Here is a 27,163-nt window from a genome sequence, read left to right as displayed (position 1 = left end):
CTTGGGAATAAACAGGTAGCGATGGAGGCCTAGAACCTAAATAGGGAGGGGCAGCGGGACAAATGGCTCATGGCTCAAGAACAGGTGGACAGGTAGATACTCCAGGAACTTGGGACCTCATCCTAAGAGACAGTCTAGTGTGTAGAGTAGAGGCTCGAATCTGTGATTGCCAAGAGGGAATGGGTAGGACTTCCTGGGTAGGGCTGAGGTGAACAGAGCCATGAAACAAGCCTGATGAGGAAAGGATAGGTGTCATGGGGTGGGGGGCAGGCGCCTAAGGCAGAGGGGTCCACAGCCACGCTCTGCTGGGGGACTCGCGAGAGTCCTCTGCAAAGGCTTCTGGGAAGTCATGTGTGCTGGTGGCTCACACCTGATACCCTAGCTACTCAGGAGGCTGAGATGTAAGGGTCACAGTTCAAAGCCAGGACAAGGTGGAAAAGTTTGTGACACTTTTTCTTTTTGTCAGTTTTGGGGCTTTCACTCGGGCCTGGGAGCTAGTGCTCTACCACTTTGAGCCACAGCCCCACTTCCAGTTTCCTGGTGATTCATTGGAGATAAGTATCATGCATGGACTTCCCTGCTGGCCTGGCTTTGAACCTTGATCCTCAGATCTCAGCCTTCTGAGTAGCTAGGATGACAGGTGCAAGCCACCAGGGCTGGGCTTCTGTGAGGCTCTTATCCCCAATGAACCACCAGGGAACTGGAAGTAGTGCTGGGGCTCAAAGTGGTAGAGCATTAGCCTTGAGCAAAAGAGTTCAGGGACAGCACCCAGGCCCTGAGTTCAAATCCTAGTAGCACCCCCTCCACACACACACACACAACCCTCTAAAGAGCTAGGATGGGCCACTTGTCACCAGGGCCTACCCAACACTACTTTGCTGTTTCTCAGACCCTGGGTGGCCTGTTTCTCCTCCCCAGAAGCTGTGAACCTCCTTTTGGGGGGCTCCTTTCTCTGCACCCACCCACATACCCGGACCTCTACAGAAAACTGCACGCACGGTGACGTGGGGATTATTTTATTCACATGGCGTGGCATGACACAGACGCTCCTGCCAATGAGCAGTGCACAAGTCTTGGAGCCCTGTTGGGGGTCAGCTGGCCACCTGTGGGCCTTTTGGGGGGTTAGTGCTAGTATCTCACACACAAAACAGGGGAGGGAGATTGGGAGAGGAAAGGGCAGGGTGGGAAGACAGGAGGGAGGGCTCCATTTACCCAGGGCATCAGACAGCAGCAGCCTGAGTGCCTTCCACCCTGCTGGGGCCTGGAGGCCCATTCTCAGAGAACCCCACGCTGGGCAGCCGGACCCTGAACCCACCCTCTTCCTGGTCCCCACTCCCGCCTCGCGCCTTGGGGCTCAGGGACACCCTAGGGAAACGAAATTTGGGTGACTTTTCCCCAACAGGGGACTTGGAGACCGCCTCGCCCTCCTGTCCCTTGGAGGTCTTAGAAGGGGCCGTCAGACCCACGCGGGGCAGGCGGACCCTAACCCGGCTGCGGTGGCTGGAGGCTCCCTCCCCAGTGTGCTCTTCCTCCTCCTCCTCGGAATTGGGGGACCCCTCTCCGGGTGCCCACTCACTCTGGCCAAAGCCTACTCGGGGTAGCCTGAGCTTGGGGCTCTTGGCTTTCTCTCCCTCCTCCCCAGCTTCCTTGGCCCGCACGAGGCCAAACCGTGGCAGCCGCATCTTAAGCTTATGCCCCACATCCCCTCCACCTTCAGCCACCTGGTACTCGGCGTGGCTGCCCACGGCCGGTGGGGAGAGCTCTACCTCGGGCAGTGAGAGCTGGAAGGTCCGCTCTGCCCCTGGGGGCTGCTCCTCGCCACCCTCTCCCCTGGCATCTGCCTCCAGGGCGGACAACTTCAGCCGTATCCCACCTTCACCTGTGGCTCCCTGGCCTGCCTGGGGCTCGTGGCCCAGCCCTACATCGAGCTCAACCTGGGGCACGCTCACCGTGGGCATCTTAAAGACCCCCTCGCCCACTAAGAGCTCACCCCCTGCCACCTGGCTTCCAGGCTTAGCCTGCTGCCCCGGGCTCCCCATCTCCCCAAAGCTGGCTAGCTCCACCTGGGGCACGGAGATGGTCAGTGGGGGCATCCTGAGGACCCCATCATGGCCCTCAGTGTGGGCCTGCTTGGCCGTGGACACCTGCTGTGCTGCACTCCCAGCCACGGCCCCCTGGGCCCCACCTTCCTCCTGGGGCACCATTGTCACCAACTCTACATCGGGGATCTTAAGTGCTCCAACTGTGGAATCTGGCTTGTCCCCTGGGCTGACCCGTCCACTCTGGACTTCTGCTTCTTTCCCTCGGGCCAGCCCGAAAGATGGCATCTTGAACTTGGGCATCTTTACTTTCCCATCCCGACCCCAGCCCTTGCCCTCTAACTCAACTACCCCTGCTGCCACTTCTCCCGCCTCAGTGTCCCGGCTTTTGACTCCAAACTTGGGCAGTGCAAATCGAGGCCCCTTGAGCTTGACATCAGCCCCTGTGGCCTCCACCTTGGCTGAGGGCAGATGGGCATCGAGGCTGAGCTGTGGGATGGACAGATCGAGCGCGGGCAGCAGGCCTGCCTCCCCGGCCCCTTTGGCTTCAGCGTCAGTCCCCACTCGAGCTTTGGGGAGTGAAATGGCAAACTTGGACACTTTCAGCTTGGCTCGTGCGGCTCCCTCAGCCTCTGCCTTGGCCGCCTTCGATCCTGAGAGTCCAAACTTGGGCAGGGAGAACTTGGAGGAGGAGGGCTTGGCCTTCATCTCCATCATCTCCAGTCGCTCTTCTGCAACTTCCAGAGTGGGGAGCTGGGGAGTCACGATCTCAACGGATGGCACCCGGAAGCCCATTTCGCCAACACCTGCTGCCACTCTGGGACCCTCTGGCCGGTCCACCTTAGCTGCTTCAACTGCTTGGCTCTGTGTCTCCAGGCCAAGGGCCCCTGGCAGATCCAGCTCTACGGAAGGCAGAGTGAGGGAGGGGACGCCCCCTCGAGCCTCAGCTCCCACTTCCGGCTGCAAACAGGGAAGGGTGACCAGCTTCCCCGAGTCCTCAGGACCCACCTTGCCTTGTGCCGGAGACCCCACCCTGCCTAACTTGGGCATGGTCATCTTTGGCATCCTGAAGCCAAACTCCATCTTCTCCGCCTGCTCGGCTGCAGCAGCTTGGCGCTGCACATCTGGCACCTTGAGCTGCACATCTGGCACCTTGCACACCTTCAACTCCGGGGCCTGAGGGAGGCACACCTCTGGGACGCTCGGCACTTGCAGTTCCGGAAGTTGCATCTCTGACACTTTGGGGAGCTGTACTTCTGGGAGGTGCAGGTCAGGTACGGGGATCTCGGGCATTTTGGGGAGCTTTACTTCGGGCACTTTGGGGAGCTGCACCTCCGGAAGGTGCAGGTCGGGGACGGCCATCTCGGGGACTTTGGGCAGTTTGATCTCGGGGAGCTTCACCTCGGGGAGTTTCATGGATGGGATTTTCATCTCGGGCACTTTGGGGAGCTGCACCTCCGGAAGGTGCAGGTCGGGCACTGCCATTTCGGGGACTTTGGGCAGTTTCATCTCAGGGAGCTTTAGCTCGGACACTTTGGGGAGCTGGACTTCCGGGAGTCTGACGTCGGGCACAGCCATCTCGGACACCTTGGGCAGCTTCATCTCTGGTACTTTGGGGAGCTGGACTTCTGGGAGTCGCAGGTCAGGCACCGCCATGTCGGGCACCTTGGGCAGCTTCATCTCTGGCACTTTGGGGAGCTGGACTTCCGGGAGTTGCAGATCAGGCACCGCCATGTCGGGCACCTTGGGCAGCTTCATCTCAGAAAGTTTCATCTCTGGGAGCTGCACATCTGGGAGTCGAACCTCTGGCACGGCTATCTCTGGCACCTTTGGGAGTTTCACCTCAGGGACTCGTATGTCTGGAAGGGTTGGCTCTGGCACTTTGGGGAGCTTGACCTCAGGGACCTTAGGCAGCTTCACTTCTGGCCCTTTGGGTGCCTTGACCTCAGGCCCTGCCACTCCAATGCCAAACGAGGGCATCTTGAGGGTAGGCAGCTTTAGCTTGCTCTCTGCAACAGCCTCGGGGGCAGAGGGCCGGGGCTCCAGGAGAGAAAGCCCAAAGGTAGGCATTCGAAGTCTGGGACCCTTCACTTTGGTCTCAGGGCTGCCCTTGACTGCCTTGGTCTCAGGGGCTTCCTTCCCTCGAACCCCAAAGCGGGGGAAACTGAGGCGGGGCATCTTCAGAGCCACATCAGGCACTTCTGCCCGGGGCTCCACCTCTGAGCCTGGCAAGGCCAGATCCACCCCCACCGAAGGCGCTTCTACATCCAGGGTGGGGACTGTCAGCATCACGGCCCCTTCCCGGGTCTCCAGGCAGGGAAGGGTGGGCAGAGTGGGGAGCGAGGGCAAGGTGGGCAGCTCCACTTGGGGGACCTGGATCCCCACAGTTGGGGTCTCCACAGCAGGTGCAGCTGGGGCTCCTAGCCCAAGGGTTGGCAGGAGGGCAAAACCACTGCCTGCCTCCGCAGAGGGGGCCCCCTTGGGTGCTGAGACCTGAGGAACATCCACCTCAGCCCCTGGCAGCCTAGGCCCAACCAGCTCTACCTGAGGGGCTGTGAACCTCGCTCCTGTGGCTACCTCAGCGGCCTCCACTTTGGCCTTCCTGGGGGGAGGAGCAGCAGCAGCCATGCGGGCTGCCTGGGCCTCTCCAGCCACTTCTCGAACCCGCAGCCGAGGCAGTTGGAGGCGCCGGCGGGCAGGGGCAGCTGAGACAGGACCCTTGGAGATCTCAGCTTTGAGGCCCCGGCGCAGACGGGAGAACTTGGGGAGGGAAAACTCGACGTCAACGGGGGCCAGGTCTGCAGGGGCCCCCAGAGCCCCAGGCACCACCAACATCTTCTTCTTCTTCACAGGGGACAGACTCTGGATATTCTGGGGAGAGAGGAGAGAGGCGGGAGGCGGTGGGACAGTGGGAGGCTGGGAGCGGACAGAAAGAGCCTCAACTGTCACTGAGTGCACCAGACTGGGGATCTGTTGGGGGTAGTCTCTTGTCTCCAAAACACTGTCCCCCACTTCCTGCCTGCCGTTTCTCCCCAGGAAGGCACAGGCTGCCTTTAGAATCTCATAGGGAACCTACAGAAACATAGAAACTGGGACCCAAGGCTTCTAAGGCCCTTCTCCAGGCATTTCCCCAACACCATTATTGCAGAGATAGGGAAACTGAGGCTCAGGGAAGGACAGACACTTGTCCAGCTGTAACTGAGCATCACTCATGCATGGAACTCAGCCTTCTTGCTTTCCAGTACCCCTAGGGAGCTTGAATCTGATCATAAGGATGATTCCCTAAGATGGGATGGGGGGGGGGGTCGGGGCATGGTCTGGGATAGGTGGGACCCCTCCCAGAGGAGGAGTTTTTGGGAGCAGAGAGCAAAGGACAGAGGATGGATTAGCGTTGGATTAGTGATGAGACAGAGGGGGCAAGGCTGGCCCACGATGGCTGGGAAGGGGGCTCACGGCGCACAGACCGGATCGCTGGGGCAGGCCGGGGCCTGCGCTGGGGCCGGGGCCGGGCTAAGCACGCGTACCAGCTTGGCCACCTTGGCCCGTGGGCCCTTGATCTCGTAGCCAGCCACGGTCCCGGGCCGCAGCGCTAGGTCCCCGGTGGGCACGGTGCGCTTCAGGCAGAAGGAGACCTTGTAAGGCTCGGCACATTGAAGCAAGCGTAGCGCATCCTCGTACTTGAAGTTCTCGAAGAACACGCGGGCGCTCAGCAGCTGGTCCCCTGCAAAGGGGGGGGAGGGAGGGAGGGAGGAGGAGGACGGAGGCGTGGTCTCATCTGGTCCCGCCCATCTGCCCCGCCCATCCAATTGAAGTCTAAGGTCCTGTCCTTTCGTCCCACCCACCCGGTACAGCGAGGTCCCGAGGAGCCCCGCCCCATTGGTTTGGCCCCGCCCCCGATCCCAAACAAATCAGTGCTACCTAGCTAGGGTCGCCTTCTCCAGCCTTACAAGTTCACACGCTGTTCTTTATTGAGAAAATCGAATCCGATGGTGACTTCTCTACATTCCCATGCCTTTTCTTTCATTTTTGTGCCAGTCCTGGAACTTGAACTCGGGGCCTGGGTGCTGTCCCTGAGTTTTTGTGTTCTAGGCTAATACAACCATTTCAGCCACAACTCCATTTCTGGCTCTTTGGTGGTTCATTGGAGATAAGAGTCTCACAGCCTTTCCTGCCGGGCTGGCTTTGAACTGCCATCCTCAGATCTCTGTCTCAGCCTTCTGAGTAGCTAGGATTATAGCCTCTGGTCCCCAACAGACCTGTCTTTCCCCCCCCCCCACCCTCCTATCCCCACCCCCACGCACACACACCCAGTCTTGAGGCTTGAACTAATGCCCTGGACACTGCCCCTGAGCTCTTTTGCTCAAGGCTAGCACTCTACCACTTTGAGCCACAGTGCCACTTCTGGTTTTTGAGTGATTAATTGGAAACAAGAGTCATACCAAGACTTTTCTGTCCTGGCTGGCTTCCAACTGTGATCCTCAGATCTCAGCCTCCTGAGTAGCTAGGATTACACCACCCACCAGTGCCTGGCTCTCATTATTATTGTTGTTGTTGTTGTTTTAGTATTATTATAACAATGATGTGCAAAGGGGTTACATAAATCAGGTAATGAGTAAATTTCTTTTTGGACAATGTCACCTCTTCCCTCACTCTCTCCCAGACTTATCTTCTTTAGTGGTGATTTTCTCCTTTTCCTAGGGATGAAATGACTAGCTCACACCAATCCTCCCTTGCCTGCCCAGGGACAGTTTTTCCTCTCCTCTCCCCACACCTCTTCTACACAATCCCCATCAGCTTGCAAACATGCTACTATTTCTAGTCTTTTCCCAAGCAAGCCCCAGCCCCAGGGTACCCCATTTGCAGAACTGGTAACTCCATCCTCCCTGGATCTGTGACTCCTCTCTCTTCATCATACCCTATAGCTAGTCCCAAATATCTAGGCTCCAGCTTGAAAATGGATCCAGAATTCAAATCCTTCTTTTCCATCTCCAACACCATTTAACACTAAGCATCCTGTCTCTGCTTCCCAACACTGCCCCTACAGTTAGTGTACTGTTGATGCCCCAGTTCACCAAGATCAACCTCCTCCCCCTTCACTCACAGACTCCAGGAATAAAAGGCCTCCAATCTTAGGCTGAGAATGTGTTTTAGTGGTAGAGTGCTTGCCTAACATACATGAGGCCCTAAGGCTCGATTCCTCAGTACCACAGAAACAGAAAAAAAAGGAAGTGGTGCTGTGGCTCAAGTGCAAGAGTGTTAGCCTTGAGCAAAAGGAGCTCAAGGATAGTGCCCAGGCCCTGAGTTCAAGCCAAGGACTGGCAAAATAAATAAACTTAGTCTTGTTTTGGGGGGTAGGGAGGTGGGGGACTTGAACTCAGGGCCTGGATACTGTCCCTTAGCTTTTTCTGCTCAAGGATGATCAAGCTTAGAGCCTCAAATATACTAAGCAAGCGGCTCTACTGCTGAGCTATATTCCTTGGGAGCTTGTTCCCTATCTCCTTCAGCCTTTCCATGTTTCTCATCTACCTGATGTAAAAATGCAGCTTTGCTCCAGGCACAACCACACATCTAATTTACTATTTATTTTCTTTAAATATGTCTGTGCCCACTAGGAAGCACTTAAGTAATGTCTCAGAAGGAAAGCACGCACTTAATAATTGTTGCATGAATAAGTTGCATCTCCACGCCCTTCCCAAGTTAACTCCACCCTTTTTCTCTGGCCCTAACAGCACAACTATTAACTAGCACTTACAAAGTGCTGACTATTTGCCACTTAACCTTGTGCAAGGTGTTTTGTTTTGTTTTAAATACTGACTCATTTGTTCTACATAATAACCCTATGAGATCAGTATGGCTTGTTCCTATCTTCTTGTTTTGTTTTCTGTGTCAGTGCTGGGGCTTGAACTCAGGACCTGGACACTGTCCCTAGCTTTTTAACTCAAGGTTGGTGCTATATCACGTGGACCACAACTTCACTTCTCGCTGCTTTTAAGTAGTTAACTGGAGATAAGGGTCACAGATTTTCCTGCTAGGCTGGTTTTGAACCATGATTCTCAGATCTCATCTTCTTGAGGTAGCTATATTTCAGACATGTGCCACTGGTGCCCGGTTGATTGTTCCTATTTTAAAGATGAGAAAACTAAGGCGCAAAAAGAGCATGCACTAGTTAACCAAGGTTTGTGTGTGTGTTTTTTTCTTTTTCTTTTTTTTTTTTTTGCTGGTCGTGGAGCTTGAACTCTGGGCCTGGGCACTGTCCTAAGCTCTTCAGCTCAAGGCTAGCACTCTACCACTTGAGCCATAGCACCCACTTCCAGTTTTTTCTGTGTATGTGGTACTGAGGAATCGAACCCAGGGCCTCATGCATGCAAGGCAAGCACTCTACCCCTGAGCCACGTTCCCAGCCCCACAAGGTTTGTGTTTTTATGGGTCGTGGGGCTTGAACTCATGGATTGGGCCTAGTCCCTGAACTTTTTTTTTTTTTACTTTCTACCGTTTTGAGCCCCAGATCCACTTCCGATCTTTGAGTGATTGATTGGAGATAAGAGTCTCACGGGCACTTTCGGTACTGGCTGGCTTCAAATTGTGATCCTCAAATCTTAGCCTCCTGAGTAGCTAACAGCACCTGGTTTAACCAAGGATTTTCAATCCCAAAACAATAACGAGAGCCCTCAGAGCATGCTCAGAACCATCAGCAGCAGCCACACGCAAAGCACCGCCCCAGGCTCTTAAACCTGCCTCCTACACGCAGGCCACGCCCACAACACCCCCACCCACGCGGAGAGGCCACGCCCAGTTCGTGACCACGCCCACCTTCTTGCAAGCTTAGAGAACGGGCGGCGGGTGAGTCCTCGCGCAGCTCTCTGATGAAGATCCCTTCTTTGCCGCCGCCCGCGACATTGATGCCGCTGACGCCGGTCTGCGCCTCGGTCTCCACGATGATCTCCACCAACTCCGCACGCCTCAGCTCCTGCGGAAGGCAGCAAGGGGTCTCCATGGGGAGCCTGGGCTAAACCTCGCCCAGAAGTTGCCATCGCGCTTAAAAGCCGCTCGTAGCGGGAGCTCGGGGTACGTCTTCCCTTCACGCACGTGAGCGCCGGAGGTTCACCCCCTAGGATCCGCCTTTCGGTTTAACAGCCCGTCCCACGTGCGCTGGAAGCTCTGGGGGCGGGGCCATGACCGGGGTGGGACCAATAGGAGCCGGGCCAGCCGGGGAGGGCGGGGGCTGTACATGGGGGCGGGGCTTCTCTTCGTGGGCGGGGCCATGTCTAGGGCGGGCCCAATCGGGGAGGGCGGGACTAAGCGCCCAGGCTCAAGAGGCCCAATAAGATTCCCCAAGGTACTCTCAGAGAAAAGAGAGAGGTGTGGCTGGAGTTTATGCTGGGTTTGAGTCTGGGAAAGAATCTAATGCTAAGGGTAGATTTGCGCTGTGGGGCTTTTGTGTGTGTGAATGACAGTTTTAGGGCTTGAACTTAGCCTCTGGCGCTCTTACTTGGTTTTGTCTGATTAAGGCTGGTGCTCTACCAATGAGCCACAGCTCTACTTCTGACTAGTTGCTTAACTGATAATAAGAGTCTCCCAGGCTTTTCTGCCTGGGCAGGCCTTGAACCGTGATCCTCAGATCCCAGTCTCCTAAAGTAGCCAGGAATACAGGTATAAGCAGTAGTCTCACCTTCAATGGGATTAAGGATGGGACTCTTAGGACAGAGCTGGGCCCTTAAACCATGCAGGATGGAGGAGTGGGGGACTTGCCCCGCTGTAGGCTCACACATGATGTACACTGAGCTCTATTGTGGACTGTATAACCCCATGTTCTTGCATAACGCCCACAGGAGAGGGAATCCAGTGAAGGGGGGGAACGGTGTGGGTAATGAATTGTGGCATTCTTGATATTTACTGTAAATGGTGCAGGCTCACTCTGACTTTGGAGTGCACGAAATGGGGCGCACATAGAAGCCTCCCCAAAGAGGAAGTGAGATACCTGAGTTCTGTCTAGGAATCCAATCCCTTGGGTCTCTCAGGGACCACCTTGCTGTCTCTGGCCCATCTCTCTGCTGTAAAAGGTAGCATCGGGAAAGGTGAAGGAATGTCTGATTGTGAACTGTGACCTCAAGAAGCAGAGAGCAGAGCAGGGGGCTTTGAGACCAGACAGGACTGGAGAGGAACAGAGCAGGGCTGGGCCAGACACTCATGCTAGGGTCTCTAAGAGAATAGGGTCTAATAAGGCCATCTCCGCTTCCCTTTAGCTTCAAAGGCCCCGGGCTAAGCATTTTACCTAAGATCTCATTTCATCCTACAACGTTGGGCAATCACACCTGAGGAACACTTAAGTCTCAGAGAGGTGAAGTAACTTGCCTAATACCACTCAGCAAATTAAAGAGCCAGGCCTTGTCCGTTCATCTCTGACCCCAGAAACCATAGGTCATCCTATAGACATTAGTGACCCCCTTGTTAGCACCCCATCGTTAGTGAAGAGCCTATAAAAGTAGACCTACTCTGTGTGGCACATAGTAGGACAAATCAATGAAAATGTATCTTCATCATAGCCATAGTCACCACTATTTGAGGATGCTGTAGCACCAGACTGTGCAAATGGCCAGAGATGCCTCATTTCATCAATGGGGAAACTGAGATTTTAAGAGAGGATGTCAGGGCCAGGTACCGGTGGCTCACGCCTGTAATCCTAGCTACTCAGGGGACTGAGATCTGAGGATTGCAGTTCAAAGCCAGCCCAGGCAGGAAAGTCTGTGAGGCTCTTGTCTCCAGTGAACCAGCAAAAAGCCAGAAGTGAAGCTGTGGCTCAACTGGTAGGGTGCCAGGCTTGAGCAGAAAAACCCAAGTGAGAGCTCAAGGCCCTGAGTTCAAGCCTCAGTACCAGCATGAGCCATGCCTGCTTTCCCACCTACTCAGGAGGTAGAAAGAGGAGGATTGCAAGTTTAAGGCGGCTCCAGCAAAGCTATACAGACCCTGTCCAAAAGAGGACAAAATTTAAAGCAAGAGGACTGAACATTCTTGAGGCTGTGGGTTCAATTCCTAGTACCAAGCAAGTATGCAGGAAAGAAAAGAGGAGACAGGAAAACAAAACAAAACAGGTAGAAATCCTTCCTCAGAACAAGAATGAACAAGCAGTACCTACTTTTGGCTGTAGCTCATTATTAATTTAAGTCCTCTATGATCCAATGAGTTAGCTGTCGTATGTTGAGGTCTGGATCAGGCACTGAACTAAGCATTTTATATATGCTATTTTTTTTTTTTTTTGGCTCTCACAGTTAAATCTCTTGCCATATTGCAGATGGAGAGACTGAGGCACAAAGAAGCATGGAAGTGTCTTGTGGCTAGTGGCCACTCACCTCTGCACTCCGGCTCCTGACCTCCATGGCACTGCTGGAAGTCTCCCCAGCCCCAAGCTCTTGCTTCCTCTCCTCCTTCTGCTGCAGGACCAACTTCAGTTCTGCATGGAGCAGCTGCCGCTGAGCCTGCCAGGGCACGTATAGAGGTTCAAGATCAGGAAGGAATGAAGGTGGATGTTAGGTTTACTAGGGAGGTCTGGGCAGGTGTCAGAAGGGAATGGCCAAGTGCGGTAGGGCACTTCTCTAATCCCAGCTAGTTGGGAGGTGGAGGTAGGAGAATCTTGTTGCTGTTGTTGTTGTTGTTGTTGTTGTTTGGTGGTTGTGGGACTTGAATTCTGGGCCTGAGCGCTGTCCCCGAACTCTTTTGCTCAAGGCTAGTGCTCTACCAATTTGAGCCACAGCACCGCTTCTGGTTTTTTGGTGGTTAATTGGAGATAAGAGTCTCACAGACTTTCCTGCCCGGGCTGGCTTTGAACTGAGATCCTCAGATCTCAGCCTCCTGAGTAGCTAGGATGACAGGTGTGAGCCACCAGTACCTAGCAGTAGGAGAATCTTGATCCCAGTCCAGCCCAGGCAAAAGCTTGAGATCCTATATGGAAAAAAAAAAAAAAACAACCCAGGGCTAGGAAGGTGGCTCAGTGGTAGAGTGCTTGCCTTGCACGCATGAGACCCTGGGTTTGATTCCTCAACACCACATAAGCAGAAAAAGCCAGAAATGGTGCTGTGGTTCAAGTAGTAGAATGCTAGCCTTGAGCTGAATTGCTGAGGGACAGCGCCCAAGCCCAGAGTTCAGGCCCTATGAAACCAAAAAAAGAAAAAAAAAAACAAAAACCAAAAAAACCCAACCCAGCTGGGGGCGTGGCTCAAGCAGTAGAACACATGCCTAATTTCTGGAGGCCTTGAATTCAAACCCTCATTACCACCAAAAATTTGGAGGGGGAAAAAAAGGGGGTGGGAAGAGCCCCACCCGTGGTGTCCCCTCACCGCCGCCTGGGTACAGGTACTCTCTCCTAACAGGAGCCCAGCCGGAGGTACAGGACAGCTGTTTGCAGGGCTCAAACCCTTCCGTTGGGGTCTTGCTGCCTGCCAGGGAGAGAACGGGACTTGAGGCTCCACCCAAGCCAGGGAGGGAGGCAGGAAGGGACATGTGGCATCAGCCAGAGCTCACCTGAGGGTCACCTCCAGCACCTTGGGCCTCCTGGGTCCGGGACTCTAGAAGAATCAATTGCACACTATTATCAATCACCACTCACTTCCTCAGGGCCTGGCCCTCCCAGAGCAGGCTCTGCCAGCGCCTCGTCTACAGCGTGCAGGTGTGGAAACTGAGGTTCAAAGAACCTTAGCCCCAAATGACCCAGATGGGCCACAGATGGTGAAACCTTTACTGACTCCTAGATCTGTCTGGCAGCTGAGCCCTGGTGCCAGCCACTTCAGGGCATAGAGAAAGAGGGAGAATTTCCTGTAAAATAGTTCTAGTCCCTCCCTCCCTCCCCCGGTGGACAAAGCCCCCTCCCCTTCCTTGGCTAATAAGGTAGGAGGAGAAGGGCAGCCCCTGGCAAGGCTGTTCTGAGGGTGCGGTGAGTTAATAGGTATAAAGTGGTGCCAGGAGCCGGTGGCTCACACCTGTCATCCTAGTTATTCAGGAGGCTGAGATCTGAGGATCGCAGTTCAAAGCCAGCCTGGAAGGTCTGTGACACTCTTTGTCTCAAGATAGCCCCCAGAAAGCCAGAAGTGGTGCTGTGGCTCAAAGTGGTAGAGCACTAGCCTTGAGCGGGAGTTCAGGGACAGTGCCCAGGCCCCGAGTTCAAGCCCCATGACTAACAAAAAAGAAAAGAACATCCTTGTTCTTGGCTGAAGTTAAGTGCCCCACAGACCATTGTGAACTTGATAATTATTTTTCCCCTTATACCAGGAACTGAACTCGGGGTTTCACCCTCATATTGCTTGCTTGGCTGGTGTTCTACCTACTAGAGCCATGCCTCCAACCCAGTTTTTTGCTGATGAATTAGAGTTGGGAGTCTCACAGACTTTTCTGCCCTGGCTGGCTTCAAACTGTGATTCTCCAGATCTCAGCCTCCTAAGTACCTAAGATAGTCTAGCACTGGAGAGCTCCATTTGTGGCGTTTGGCTGGCTCATTAGCAATCAGAGCCTCATGGACTTTCCTTGGCTGTCTCTGAACCACAGTCCTCAGATCTCATCCTCCTGAGTAGCTAGACAAGTGTGAGCCACTGGTGCCCGGCTTGAACTTTACTTTCTCACCCCGAACATCTTGTCTGCTCAGAGAACATGGCTCAGCGCACGGAGCTAGGGGTTCACGGCCTCCTGCCTGGCCCCATTCTGGAGGAATGGACATAGAGATTACTCCCCCCCCACCTCCAACTCCAAGCTTGGCCCCCACCTGGCATGCCAACCCGCCAACCCCTACTTGGCAGAGAAAGGTCAGACCTCACGCAGCACATTCTCTCACACAATGGCCCGTCTGCTGGCCAGTCCGCATTCCACCGCTACCCACCCACCCGCAGACACAATGGCCCTTCATAGCCCACCACCAGCCAGGACTCATAACCAAGACCCCCTCAGCACCCTGCTGCCTCCACCTCACAGTCGGCCCCCACAGTGTCAGAGGGCACCTCCCTGGATCTCTCAGGGGTCCCAGCCCCCCCGCTGCGAGCCCCCAGCTCCCAGGCTGGCTCCTTTGTTGGGGGAGGGCGGGCTCGCTCTGGTTTGGGTGCTGGATTAGATCCCACAGGCCTCAAAATCACACTGGTAAAGAGGGGAAACTGAGGCTCCGAGAGGGGAAACTGAGCTGTCCAGAATCACACAGCCAGGCAGAGTTAGCACCCAGGGCCCTTGTGGCTGCTCTAGGCAACTTGCACGGAGGGTGTGGAGCCCTGGGAGAGTCTGAGCTGCAGGGCATCCGGGACATGAGCAGGGAGGGGTCGAGGGTGCCATGAATGTGTTCCTGTGCCAGGCCTTGGCTCACCCTGCCCAGTGGTACCTCTCAAAAGTTGAGAAATAAGAACTGGGAGCCAGTGGCTCACGCCTGTAATCCTAGCTACTCGGGAGGCTGAGATCTGAGGATTATGATTCAAAGCCAGCTCGGGCAGGAAAGTCCTTGAAACTCTCATCTCCAATGAACCACCAAAAAGCCAGAAGTGCAGCTGTGGCTCAAGTCATAGAGTGCTAATAGCCTTGCACACCAGAACTCAGGCACAGTGCCCAGACCCTGAGTTCAAGCCCCAGGACCTGACAAAAAATAAAACAAGTGAGAGACAAAGATTGACCCCAGCCGGGAAGAGCTACCAGGAACCATGGAACAGGTGGCACTCTACCTTGGGGCGGGGAGAGATGGGGGGCATAGGGCTTAGTAGCACTTGTAGACGTCAAGTGTGGGAGAGGCGGGGAACCCCTCCCATGGGCCTCAGGCTCCCAGTTCCAAGCCTAGACAAAGAGAGTCATACCCAGAGCCTGGCACCAGGGGCAAGAGAGCACCCTCCTTCCTCATCCCTGCCTGGGACAGCTGCCCAGCCCAGGTTATATTTAGCCTAACTGTGCCCTTCCTGAGTGGCAGGTCCTGGGGTGGGGTGAGGGAAGCTTCCGGAAGGAAACCCACTCCACCCCAGGTACTCCTTGTTCCCAGCCCTGCCTATCCCACCAGGCAGGGGGAGAGGAGAGCCACATACACCCCTTCCAGGGGTCCCAACTGAGGTTGGATGGAAAATCTCACAGGGTTGCCCAGGTGAATGAAACCGGGCAGAACCTTCTAGATGCCAACCATTGTTTTGATCTGGTTGTTTTTATTGTTGTTGTTGTGCCAGTCCTAGGGCTTGAACTCAGGACCTGGGTGTGATCCACTGCTGGCTTTTATTTTTGCTGGCTAATTGGAAATAAGAGTCTCATGGACTTTCCTGTCCAGGCTGGCCTTGAACCATGATCCTCAGATCTCAGCCTCCTGTGTTGCTAGGATGACAGGCCTGAGCCACTGGTGCCTGGCTGTCTGGAGCCCTTACTTAACACTGGGGCCCACAATTTGGAGGCACCCTTCGGGGCTGCTCAACATCTTCACTGTGGCCGGGAAGGCGGGGGGGGGGGTGCCTTGTCACCTGGGCTAGGACCCCTCTGTGGAGCCAGAGACCCTTCTGGCCCACTCTTCCCCAGAGACGACCCATCAAGCTCAGATGTCATCAGAGGCTGCCTGACTCCTGCAGGCCCCTGGACATTGGCTGAAGCCATGAGGGGCCAGCAGGGGAGGTGCTAAGGCACTGGCTGGATGGCTTCACTCTGTCCCCGCTCCCACCCCTCCCAGCTATGAGGACCTTCCCTCTGGGGCCTCAGTTTCTCCACCTGTCAAGTGGAACCAATCAAGTGGCCTAGAAGACTGGCAGGTACATAGAATAGCCCCAGTATGCAGGAAATGCCGAATGGATATTAACTAGCCTCCAACAGCATCCATCAGTCCATCTGTCTCATGGGGTCCCCTGTCCAGCCTTAGCTTCCCCAGTGATCACTATCCCTTCACTGCAGCAGTGAGAGGTGCAATCCCCAGAGACAGGCTCCCCAGCCCCCCCGTCTCATGAGCCAGAAAGCTTCACCCCCAGAGCTTTATAAACCGCATCATGTACCACCTCAGTACAGTGAGGTGGCGTCTACCAGCCCATTTTAGAGATAGAAAAGCTGAGGCACAGAGATCAAAACATCTTGCCTGAGTCCGCACAGCCAGAAAGAAGAGAAAGTTGGGATTTGAACCCGGGGTCTGGCTTTCAAGTTTGTCCCTTTCCCTTTGCTTGTTGTTTTGGTACCAGTCCCGGGCTTGAACTCAGCCTCTGGGTGCTGTCCTCAAGGCTAGAGTCTACCACTTTGAGCCACGGCTCCACTTCTGGCTTTTTTGATGGTTCACTGAGATAAAAGAGTCTCACAGACTTTCCTGCCCAGGCTGGTTTTGAACTGTGACCCTCAGATCTCAACGTCTTGCATAGCTAGGATGACAGGTGTGAGCCACCAGCACCCTGCCTGCCTTGAGCTCTTCTGTCACCCTCCCGCCCCAGCACCTCCCAAACCTCCCCGGGTCCCCCCCCCAAGTTTGTTCCCAAGACTTCTCAGCTTGGGCCTGGAGGGGCCCGGCCAGCTGATTGCTTACCCTGGGACCTCCAGGTGCCTCCAGGACTTCCAGAGCTCCAGCCTGTCTGACCTGTCCCAGCCCTAGGCTGAGGGGGAAAAGGGATGGGGAGGGATAGGAGAGGAAGACCCCAGCCATTGGCTGCTCAGAGGTGATGTCAGCAGAGGGTGGGTGGTGGGGAAACAAACATCCCTTCTTCTAGCTGCATCTTTGTGGGGGGGGGAGGTGCTGGGATGGAGACATTGCCCCTCCCTAGCCTGAGCAGTGACCTCCACCTAGCCCTGCTATTAAAGGGGTTTACATGCCACCACCCATCCTTGGAGACTAAGCAACCCCCCCCCATCATCCCCTGAGTCTTCAAGGTAAACTCCTCTTCCTCCCTATTCCCTGATGATTTTAGTTTAGATCCACATCAGCCTGGCTGCATGACCGTTGGCAAAACCAAGTGTCTCTGGGCCTTGATTTTTCCCTCTCTTGAAATGGCACACACCTGTAATCTCAGCTCTCTGAGTGGTGAAAGCAGGATGGTTATGAATTCAAGGCCAGCCCAGGGAGCAAAAGAAAAAAAAGCACAACATCCTTTCTGAAATACAAAATGAGGCCCAGAGCGTAGCAAGTCAGGAGGCTGAGATCTGAGGATCACAGTTCAAAGCCAGCCCAGGCGGAAAAATCCTAGAGGCTCTGATCTTCAGTTAATCAGCAGAACAAGCTGTAAGTGTATAAGTGGAGTTGTGGCTCACAATACAGACACAGAGGCTGGGAAGGTGGCTCAGTGGTAGAGTGCTTGCCTTGCATGCATGAGGCCCTGGGTTCGATTCCCCAGCACCACATAAGCAAAAAGAAAAAAGCCGGAAGTGGCGCTGTGGCTCAAGTGGTAGAGCGCTAGCCTTGAGCTGAAGAGCTGAGGGACACCGCCCAGGCCCAGAGTTCAGGCCCCACGACCGGACCCAAAAAAAAAAACCAAAAAAAAAAACAATACAGACACACACAGACACACACACACACACAGACACACACACACACACACACACACACACACACACACACACACACACACACACACACAGAGGAAGCATGGCCTTAGAGCCATTTGCTGGTTATCTGTTTGGCAAGTGAGAGGCCCCAGGTTCCATCCCTGTCCTGTTACACAAACTAGATGGCTGGCTATTCTCAAGGGGCTCTTGAACCCCACTGTTTAGGTGGGGAGGTCCCCCTCTATATGCTGTGTTCACTGGGCATCCCAAGTTCTGCCTCTGATTCAAGGTACTCATTTTGTAGCTTCATGACCAGGAAGGACTGGGCTACACTCTTCACTGATAAGAAGGTTCAGAGAGGGTGAGTGAGTCATCCAAAGACCCACAGCAGCCAATTGTTAGAAACCCAAACCTACCACCTCCTAAACCAAGGCCACCAGGCTTTCCCCCCTCCACTACTCCAGGCCCCCCCAGACTGCCCTGACTCACCAGACCCCGGGGGGCGGCACAGGGAGCACAAGTACCCCCACATGCCCCAGGTACCCACTAGGCTGCTGCCTCCGCTGCTCGTGGCTCTCTGAGCCAGGACCTGGGGCAGGGGCCGGGACGAGGCTGGGGGATTACCCCCAAAGCATATGTCAGCAGCTTCTGCCCCATTGTGTAGCCAGGCACAGCCCTGGGGCTTGGGCAGCCACAGGCCCAGGCACCAGCTCAGGTAATCCCCCTGCCCACCTGTCCCCCCCACCCCAAGAGCAGGCCTCCTCTGAGGGCCTGGAGGGTGGGGGGCGCAGGACCAGGATGGCAAGATGCCAGAATGCTGGGGACCTCCCTCCTCTCTTCCAGAGTGTCCCCCTGCCCACTCTCAGCCACTGGGGAAGATAGGAATGTGCTGAGCTCTGGGAAATGCCTTCCAGGCCTGGGGCGGGGCCGGGACCCAGCCAGCACCGGCGCCAGCCTTCAGGGACCATGGAAGGAAATGGGCCTCTGTGGTCAGCGTTGCTGGAAGAGAGACCTTCCCTCTCTCACTGTCTCTCTCTCTCCCGCCCCCCTCTTTCTGATTGACTCAAAAACATTCCCTTATTCATTTATTCATTCAACAAACCTTCCAGAGACTGAACCCTTGGGGGGACCTCCATCTTGGGGATAGACTGGCTGGAACCACAATCCTCAGATTGCAGCCTCCTGAGGAGCTGACATGACTGTGAGCCACTAGCACCTGGCTTTGTTGGTTGTCCTGGGGCTTGAACTCAGGTGCTGTCCCTGAGCTTTGAGTTTTTACTCAAGGCTACCACTTGAGCCACAGCTCCACTTCGGGTCTTTTTGGGGTGATTAATTGAGATGAGAATCTCATGAGCTGGGTGCTGGTGGCTCACGCCTGTCATCCTAGCTACTCAGGAGGCTGAGATCTGAGGATCATGGTTCAAAGCCAGGCCAGGCAGGAAAGTCCGTGAAACTCTTATCTTCAATAAACCACCAGAAAACTGGAAGTGGTGCTGTGGCTCAAGTGGTAGAGCGCTCGCCTTGAGCTGAAATGCTGAGAGACAGCACCCAAGCCCAGAGTTCAAGCCTCACAACTGACAAAACAAAAAAAGTCTCATGGACTTTGCCTACCCAGGCTGGCTTTGAACCTGAGTAGCTAGGACTATAGACGATGGCCACCAGCACCCATCTTTTTTTTGGGGGGGGGGGCCTGGGCATCAGCTCTTCAGCTCAAGGCTAGCACTCTACCACAGCACCACTTCCAGTTTTCTGAGTGGTCTATTGGAGACAAGAGTCTCATGGACTTTCCTGCCTGGGCTGGCTTTGAACCACGATCCTCAGATCTCAGCCTCCTGAGTAGCTAGGATGACAGGCGTGAGCCACCTGCACCCAGTGTTCATTTTTCATTTTTAAAACTGTCTCACTCTGTAGCCCAGGCTGTCCTTGAATTTATCATCTTCCTGCCCTCAGTCTGCCTAGTGCTGGGATTTCAGGTGTGTGCCACTACATGCAGCTCCTCTGTTTTTCTGTCTCCCTGTCTTGCTTCCCTTCATCCAAGGGGGTGTGGCTAGAGGAAGTTGAGTTTAGCAGGCTGGGGGGGGGTCTGAGGGGTGGCACTAGTGTCCGGTTCCTGCCCAGGTCACTCCAGTAAACACAGGACATCCTGTGGGGCTGGGGTGGGGGGATGGGGAGGAAGGCGGAAGCCACTCCCCCAGGGACCACCCTCTCCTGTCCCAGGCAGGCAGAGGACTCATCCTGTCCTGCCCAGTGAGGCCCAGCCCATTCATACCCACCCTTTCTGCCATGCCCGCTCTCACTCCCTGCTCTGGGAGCAGACCCCCTGCTTTGGGGCCCTTTGCACCGGCTTGCTCTCAGATCTGCTCTTCCCCCTGGTCACCATCCCTGGGCACCCCGATCATCCCCCTCAGGTCCCCACACCTCCTTGCACACCCCATCCTCCATCACCCTCACAAGTCCTGCGGCCTCCCTGTCCCTCCCCTGGGCTTCTGGACTCCATTATTTACTTATTTATTTTTTTGGTGCCAGTCCTGGGACTTGAACTCAGGGCCTAGGTGGTATTCCTGAGTTCTTTGGCTCAAGGCTAGAACTCCACCATTTGAGCCACAGCTCCACTTCCATTTTTTTCGGTGGCTCACTGAAGATAAGAGTCCCATGGACTTTCCTGCCCGGGCTGGCTTTGAACCTCGATCCTCAGATCTCAGCCTCCTGAGTAGCTAGGATGACAGGCGTGAGCCACTAGCGCCAGCAGAAACCTCCCCTTCTCTTTCAAGCTCCTTCCCTCAGTAGTGTATGAATGTCATTACATTTCTGCAAGGTAATATTCTCCCCTGTATCTGCTTGGCCTATGATTTTCCCTCTCTCCAGTGCTTCTGAGTTCTGTTGTGCAGACAGCCTCACACACAGACTCCATATTAAAAAAAAAAAAAAAAAAAAAGCATATCCTCTGTACAACTAGTCTCCATATATTTGTTTGTTTCTTTGCTTTGCAGATCCTGGGGCTTGAACTCAGGGCCCTGGGAGCTGCCCCTGAGCTCTTCACTCAAGGCTAGCGCTCTACCATGTTGAACCACAGTGCCAATTCTGATTTTCTGGTAGTTCATTGGAGATAAGAGTCTCATAGACTTTCCTGCCCAGGCTGGCTTCAGACTGTGATCCTTACATCTTAGCCTCCTGAGTAACTAGATTACAGGCATGAAGTACCAGTGACTGGCATACAACATCGCTCTTAACAAGCACTCAGTTGCTTATCATATGATGCTCTATCTTTGGCAGAGAAAAGGGTAGGGAATTTTGTTTGTTGTTTTGATTTTTCTTTTGCCAGTCCTGGGGCTTGAACTCAGGGCCTGGGCGCAGTCCTTGAGCCTCGTTGTGCTCCACCACTTGAGCCACAGCACCCACTTCCAGCTTTCTCTGGGTAGCTTATTGGGAGGTAAGAGTCTCATGGACTTTCCTGCCAGGGCTGCTTTGAACTACAATTCTCAGAGCTCAGCCTCCTGGTTAGCTAGGGTGACAGGGTGAGTCACCAATGCTTAGTTGTTTTTTGAGTTTTTTTAAAAAATATTTTTTGGTACTTGGGGGGGGGTGTCAAAGCTAGGATGTTGCACTTGCTAAGCAAGTGCTCTCTTCAACCCAGCCCTTATGTCCATGTTTATGGTGACAGTTTTACAACAGAGGCCTGATACCTTGGGAAAGGAGCATGTCCTTTTGCACAAAAGTACCACTCTGGTCCCATCCTTCTGGAATCCCTGAGCATATGAGGGGTTCAGGCCTGAGACCCTGCCTCTCTCCACCTCTGGCCCCCCTTCCATGCTAGACTCCCACATGTTGGGTCGGCCCCTGGGGGCCAGGGCACCTCAGCCAGCAGATTCCAGAGCCCACGTCATTCCCGGCAGAGCCGCCCGCCCTGGCACCACTACTGCTTTTCACAGTGCCTTTGTGTATTCCAGTGGGGACCCCCCACCCCAGCCCCACCACCCACCCCAGGCCAGCTGCGCCCTAGAGTGTTCATTGACAGGCAGCCCTGCTACCCACACACATTTCCTGACACCTGGAGAGCTGTCTTAAACTTTCTCCCCTCCCTCATTTTTTAAATCCTTCCATCATTCAGCAGAGATTTATGCCCACACCTCGTGTACCTAGCCCCAGAAAAAGTTTGGTGGTCTTTTTTTTTTTTTAAGTCGGTCGTGGGGCTTGAACTCTGAGCCTGGGCACCGTCCCTCAGCTCTTCAGCTCAAGGTGAGCACTCTACCTCTTGAGCTACAGTGCCACTTCCAGTTTTCTGGTGGGTAATTGGAAATAAGAGTCTCACAGACTTTCCTGTCCAGGCTGGCTTTGAACCACGATCCTCCGATCTCAGTCTCCTGAGTAGCTAGGATTACAGGCGTGAGCTACCATCTCCAGACTCCTTTTTAGTTATTTCTCAGATAAGATCTTGGGCTCTTGCTCATGCTGATCCCAACTCCATCCTCTAAGTCCTTGCCTTCTAAGTAGCCAGGATTACAGGCATGCATTACCACATGGGACCCCGTTTCACTGCAGACCAGCAGACTAGCTGAGAGTGCAGGATGCAGAGATTTCCCCACCCCACCCCCAGCAGAAGCAGCCCCCCAACCCCTGTGCCCGGTGAGCAGAAGGTAAGGCCGACCTGGCCCTCCCGCTGGGCCCCCCCCGCCCCTCCCGCAGGACGCAGGGCCGGGCGCCAGGGGGCGCCGGCGAGCGCGGCGCGGACTCCCGCGGTCTGGGTGGTTCGCGCCGGGCGGGGATTCACCGGGGCGCTGGGGAAGACCCTCATGCCAGCCCGGGCACCTGGACACACCCCCCCACCCGCCTCCCCCGGGCCCGGCACGGCAGCTCCGGGAAGCCGAGTTCCGGCCGCCCCATCCCTCCTCCCAGCTCCACCCCGGGCCGGCCGCCGCGCCCGGAGCTTCCGGCCCGCGGGGAGGAGAGGGGAGGGGGAGGGGGAGGGGGAGGGCCTGGGGTCGAGTCCCGGCCGGCCTGCGGCCCCGCCCCGGCCCCGCCCCCTTCCGCCCCTCCCCCGCCCGCCCCCGTCCCGCAGGAAGGACGCCGCCCGGTCCCGTGCCAGGCCCGCGCGCGCGGCCCCGCCCAGCCGGGCCAGGAATGCGGCTGGACGGCGGGGGCGGCCGCAGGCGCCCGGCCCCGGATCCGGCTCCAGCTGCGGCTGTGTGGCTCTCGGGCCCGGCCTGGCACCTGGGCAGGTGACCCTCCCAGCCTGCCCCCGACCCCGACTGGCTGCTTCTGGAAGGAGAGCCCCACCCCGGGCGCCGGTGCTCCCTCTCCCGGCCACCGAGCCAGGGGGCTCCGGTTTCAGCTGTCCTGCCTGCCCTTTGCCCAAGGCGATCAGAGGCTAGGAGACTTTTTTTTTCTTAACTGAGGCCGTGTCTCCCTCTCCCTCCCCACCCCCCTTTTACTATTTTCCTAGAGAGTTTGCCCTTGCCCTGTGGGGTTCTGCTTTCCTTTCTAGCCTATTCTCTTGGTTAGCTTTTTACTTATTTATTTTGGCCAGGTCTGGGTTTGAACTCAAGTCCTGTGCGCCGTCCCTGAGCTTCTTTAGCTCGAGGCCGGTGCTTTACCACTTGAGTCCCAGCTCCACTTCCAGCTTTTTGGTGGAGATCAGAGTCTGACTGACTTTCTTGCCTGGTCTGGCTTCCAACCGTGATCCTCAGATCCCAGCTTCCTGACTAGGTAGGATGACAGGTGTGAGCCACCAGCACCCAGCCTGGTTTCCTTTTTGAAGTAGGGGTTGGCTGTGTATCTCAGGCTGGCTTTGAACTGTCTGCCCTCTTGCCTCAGCTTCCCCAGAGCTGAGACTACAGGTGTGATCTATCTTGTCCTTTCTAGAAGCACTCTTCCCTCTCCCTGCAAAATACACTGGGAAGGACAGATTTATTCTTTTTTAAGTGGCCTAGGGCTTCACACTTAAGAACACACAGGTGGGGCAAGGAAACAGGGCTAGGTGTTCTGGAGAAAAAGTCCCACCAGTTGTCAGACTAGTTCTGCTTCTTCAGTGAAATCCATGGTTTGAAACAGTTCCCCCAGTGGTCATTGCCAGAGCCTCAGTCTCTGTCATGGTTGTTTTGGGATTAAGTGAGCTAATACGTGTCAATGCTTAGAACAGGCCTGGAGCCCCATTTATGCTCAGTAAAGCTTCATATCTTCGTTTTAATAAACTTACGTATTATCAGCTGTGGGGCTAGAACTCAGGGCCTAGGTGCTGTCCCTGAGCTCTTTTAAGGATAGCACTCTACCACTTTGAGCCACAACCACACGTCCAGTTTTCTGGTGGTTCATGGGAGATGAGTATTACAGACCTTCCTGCCTGGGCTGGCTTTGAACATGATCCTCAGATCTCAGTCTCCTGAATAGCTAGGATTACAGGCATGTGCCACAGCTGCCTGGCCTATGATTTTTTTTAAGGTGCTATAGCTCATGCTTTTATTAATGAGATCAGACAAAGAAGCACACAAAGTTGAGATTTCTCAAGAATGCTTTTAATTTCAAAAAAATAAGTTGAGATCTCTTCCCATATTAGGGAAGGAAAAGCCAGGGTTAGTGCCCCAGGAAACACAGTCTAGTACAGGGCCTGGGCCAAGCATGTCAATCACCAGGTCCTGTCACTCATCAGTAGGGGCCTATTCCACTCCACCACCAGCCCCAGACAAGAGGATGGACGTGAACTTGCCCAGGGACTGATTCTGTCTCTCCAAGATGGCCAGGCCCCATCCTCTGTTCCAGGGAAGCAGCCGTTTGTCTCTAGGAAGGGCTGGTCCTACCACCAGACTCAGCTCAGCTAACTATCCCAGCCCTGGGGGTCAGCGCTCAAGCCCCTGTGTGCCCACCAGCACATCCATGAGGTAGTCCAGCTCCGCCTCATCCAACACAGGCGCTTCCTCCTTCCCCAGCCCGTTCTCAGAGTCCGGTTTATGGCCCTCGGCAGCTGCAGGTGCCCAGAGTTCGCTGTCATACATAGAAGTATCAATATCCTCAAACAGACCCTCCAGTCCATCGTCCAGCAGACAGCCTGTGGCTGGGCCTAGCAGGTCCAAGGCACCCAAGCCTGCTGGAGTTCCCCCAATGGGGCGGCCTGGTGGCCCCTCGTCTGGAAGGGGTTGTGGGGCCTGACTCAGGCCCTCAATATGGCTAAGGTCCTCCAAGAGGCCAGCCATGGATGCTGAGAGGGCGGCATCTGAGCTGGCCAGCAAGTTATCAGTCTCCATGGGGGCCGGGGGTGGGCTGGACACGGAGGGGAGGGCTGCCGAGGGGGCCATGGAAGCCTGGATGCGGCGCAGTGTGTTCACCACCAGCACCAAGTGTCTCAGGTCAGGTTCGCTCTGCCGTAGGCTGTGATGGAGCTTGAGCACGGAGAGGTCAAAGAGGGAGTTGGAGGCCACAACTGGAGGGGCTTGTGCTGTTGGGGGGCCTGAGTCCAGCCACCAGGGATCCACTGTCAGGGTTTCCTTCTCCACCACCTCCTCCTCCTCTTCCTCCTCCCGCTTGCGCTTTAGACCCTTGCTCAGCATCATCTGCAGGGAGGGAGAGCAAATATTAAGTTCACACACTGGCTGTGACACACTGGACGTTGGTTTGTTTTCTTCCTTTTTTCTTTTTCTTCACCCCCTCCCCTTTTTTTGGTACTATCCTGGGACTTGAACTCAGAAACCTCAGACTGTAGCTCAGCTTTTTTTCTCTCATAGGTGATGCTCTATTACTTGAGCCAGGCCTCCAGTTCTGGCTTTTTGCTGGTTGATTAAAGATGAGTGGCTCAAACTTTCTGTCTGGGCTGTCTGGGCTGTCTTCAAACCATAATCCTCAGACCTCAGCCTCCTGAGTCGCTAGGATTACAGGTGGGAGCTACTAGTGCCTACTTTGAGCCTGGGCTTTCTAAGGAAACTTTGAAGATTTGGATGATAGTTATTCCTACTTTATGCATTGTTTCAGAGATTAAGTGAAATAAACAAAAAGGACTTGAGGGAAGGATGGGTTTAATGGGATACATTGTATGGCAATGAGACCCTGGTACAACTAATAAATGCTAATTTAATGAAAGCACTAGCAACACTGCCTGTTACTTGGTAATTGCTCTTATTACTAAATAACTTCATAATATCTCTTCACCAAATGATGTGGAATACTGAGCCTTCTTTTCATTTACAAAAGCACCTGTTCGACATAGCGTATCTGTTATGCATTGAACACTAAATTTAAAAATGCAGATAGTCCTAAGAAGACACCAAAAGATTCTAGAGGTAATCTGGGAAGACTTCCTGAAGGAGGTGACATTGGAACTGAGCCCTGATAATACGAGGTAGGAGCCATGGAAGACCCAGGGGAAAAAACATTCTGGGAAGAGGTCACAAGGCAAAGAAACATCCAGAAGCTTGGTAAACCAGAGCTGCAAAAAAAAAAGGAAAAGTCCAGTGTGTGGCCTGCCCACTCTGAGGGACCCCCGCAGGGGTCCGGGTGGGGGTGGGGCACAGGGAGAAGACCGCAGCTGGGAGGAGCAGGGAGCTGGGCTTCTGAGTGGCGGGAGTCACAGGCCGGAGGGTGTCAAGCAGGGTGTGATCTGATTAAGTTTCCAGAAGATTCCCCTTGGCTATGGCAAGGGGGAGGGGGTGTCGCAGGGCGGTTGTGGGGTCTGAAACCCAACCCATTGAGGGGGTCTCCCTAGGTAGGACAGGAGATGCTGGTGATGGGCATGGAAAGGGGTTGAGGACTTCTACGGGAGATAGAGTTGGACGGGGCTTGCGAATGGGGGTTGGCGGCAATCGAGATGGGCACCGTGGGGGGGGGGGGCGGTGAGAGACAGACAGGGGGTCGGTGACTGACAGACGTTTCAAGACGCAGGGTGCGAGGGCCTGAAGGTGTTTGGACCACTGACCCCAAACTACATGGGGGGGGGTTACCAGGAAGATCACAGGGTCCGGCCCCCCCGAGACGCTTCCTAGGCGAGATCTCACGACTCAAAACGGGAGTCCCCTTGGCCCCCTCGGCCACAGGCAGCCCGGGAGTCCGGGAACCGCAGGAATTCAGCCCCCACCCTGGCTCCGCCCCCGGGCCCGCAGCGCCCCCTAGCGGCGTCCGGGACGCCCCCCCCACCCCCATCCCAGGGGATTCCGGCCCTTCTGACCCCGGGATCCCCAACACTGCCTTCACTCTCGCCCTGCGACTTCTGCCTGCCGGGCACGACGTCGGGACCCCGCGACGGGCGGTTCTGTACGCCCCGGGCTTCCGGAAGGCCGTGGAGGCGGCGGCGGCGGCGGCGGGGGCGGGTGAGTCACGCAGCCGGAGCCAGGGAGCCCGGCGCCTCCGCCCCCTTCTCGGGCTGCGGCGTGATTCACCCAGCCCGGCCCCGGGCGGGTGGCACGTCAAGGCCCGGACGTCTCGATCCTAGGTAAACCTTCATCTAACCTAAGCCTTGGGGATCGAACACGCCAAGAAAGCGGGGCCCGCCGGTAACCCCTTCTCGCCCCAGGCCCCTTCATTTACATACCCAGTTCACTCGCTGCCAATCAGAACGAAGACGTAGCCACCTGCAGCCAATCAGGAAGTGGCGGCGGCAGCATCGCTCGCTCACTTTCCACCGGCAACCGGCGCCCGGCTCGGGAGACGCAGTTCTGACTCTGGCGCACGACTTCAGACTCTCGACTACCCTTAAGGGCCGCCCACTC

The 27,163-nt window shown here is 55.3% G+C and overlaps 2 protein-coding genes across 5 annotated transcripts; both read right to left on the bottom strand.

The window, feature by feature from the left end:
- Positions 1-1,010: 1,010 nt before the first annotated feature.
- Positions 1,011-16,582, bottom strand: LOC138813126 (periaxin-like). 2 transcript variants are annotated; one of them, XM_070001334.1, is made up of 7 exons: positions 16,525-16,582; positions 12,555-12,598; positions 12,371-12,469; positions 11,387-11,512; positions 8,850-9,006; positions 5,564-5,760; positions 1,011-4,910 (listed from the first exon to the last, which is right to left on the bottom strand). In XM_070001334.1, exons 4-7 carry the CDS (start codon positions 11,411-11,413, stop codon positions 1,221-1,223), a joined length of 4,071 nt encoding a protein of 1,356 aa, XP_069857435.1. In that variant the 5' UTR covers positions 11,414-11,512; positions 12,371-12,469; positions 12,555-12,598; positions 16,525-16,582; the 3' UTR covers positions 1,011-1,220. The 2 variants fall into 2 exon arrangements, with proteins under 2 accessions (XP_069857435.1, XP_069857439.1); XM_070001338.1 differs by lacking the exons at positions 12,371-12,469; positions 12,555-12,598; positions 16,525-16,582 and having other exon boundaries at positions 1,011-3,866; positions 4,617-4,910; positions 11,387-11,505.
- Positions 16,583-23,970: 7,388 nt separating this feature from the next.
- LOC138811747 (SERTA domain-containing protein 1-like) lies at positions 23,971-27,121 on the bottom strand. 3 transcript variants are annotated; one of them, XM_069999542.1, is made up of 2 exons: positions 26,986-27,121; positions 23,971-25,018 (listed from the first exon to the last, which is right to left on the bottom strand). In XM_069999542.1, the coding sequence occupies exon 2, from the start codon at positions 25,016-25,018 to the stop codon at positions 24,308-24,310; it is 711 nt and encodes a 236-aa protein (XP_069855643.1). In that variant the 5' UTR covers positions 26,986-27,121; the 3' UTR covers positions 23,971-24,307. The 3 variants fall into 3 exon arrangements, with proteins under 3 accessions (XP_069855643.1, XP_069855662.1, XP_069855652.1); XM_069999561.1 differs by lacking the exon at positions 26,986-27,121 and adding an exon at positions 26,623-26,930; XM_069999551.1 differs by lacking the exon at positions 26,986-27,121 and adding an exon at positions 26,643-26,930.
- Positions 27,122-27,163: the final 42 nt, after the last annotated feature.

Source organism: Dipodomys merriami, unplaced genomic scaffold, assembly GCF_024711535.1.
Source record: "Dipodomys merriami isolate MVZ:Mamm:240054 unplaced genomic scaffold, mDipMer1.0.p SCAF_106, whole genome shotgun sequence".
Classification (NCBI taxonomy): Eukaryota; Metazoa; Chordata; class Mammalia; order Rodentia; family Heteromyidae; genus Dipodomys; species Dipodomys merriami.
This window is presented reverse-complemented; position numbering and strand designations above follow the sequence as displayed.

Bases quoted from the DNA above. Each gene is read 5' to 3' on its own strand.
- LOC138813126 (XM_070001334.1), bottom strand. From the start codon at position 11,413: ATGGAGGTCAGGAGCCGGAGTGCAGAG. The intron at 9,007-11,386 runs GTGAGTGGCCAC...TGCCTTCCGCAG, and splicing joins TCAGGAGCCGGAGTGCAGAG to GAGCTGAGGCGTGCGGAGTT. The intron at 4,911-5,563 runs GTACGCGTGCTT...CTCTCTCCCCAG, and splicing joins GGGCCAAGGTGGCCAAGCTG to AATATCCAGAGTCTGTCCCC.
- LOC138811747 (XM_069999542.1), bottom strand. From the start codon at position 25,018: ATGATGCTGAGCAAGGGTCTAAAGCGCAAGCGGGAGGAGGAAGAGGAG.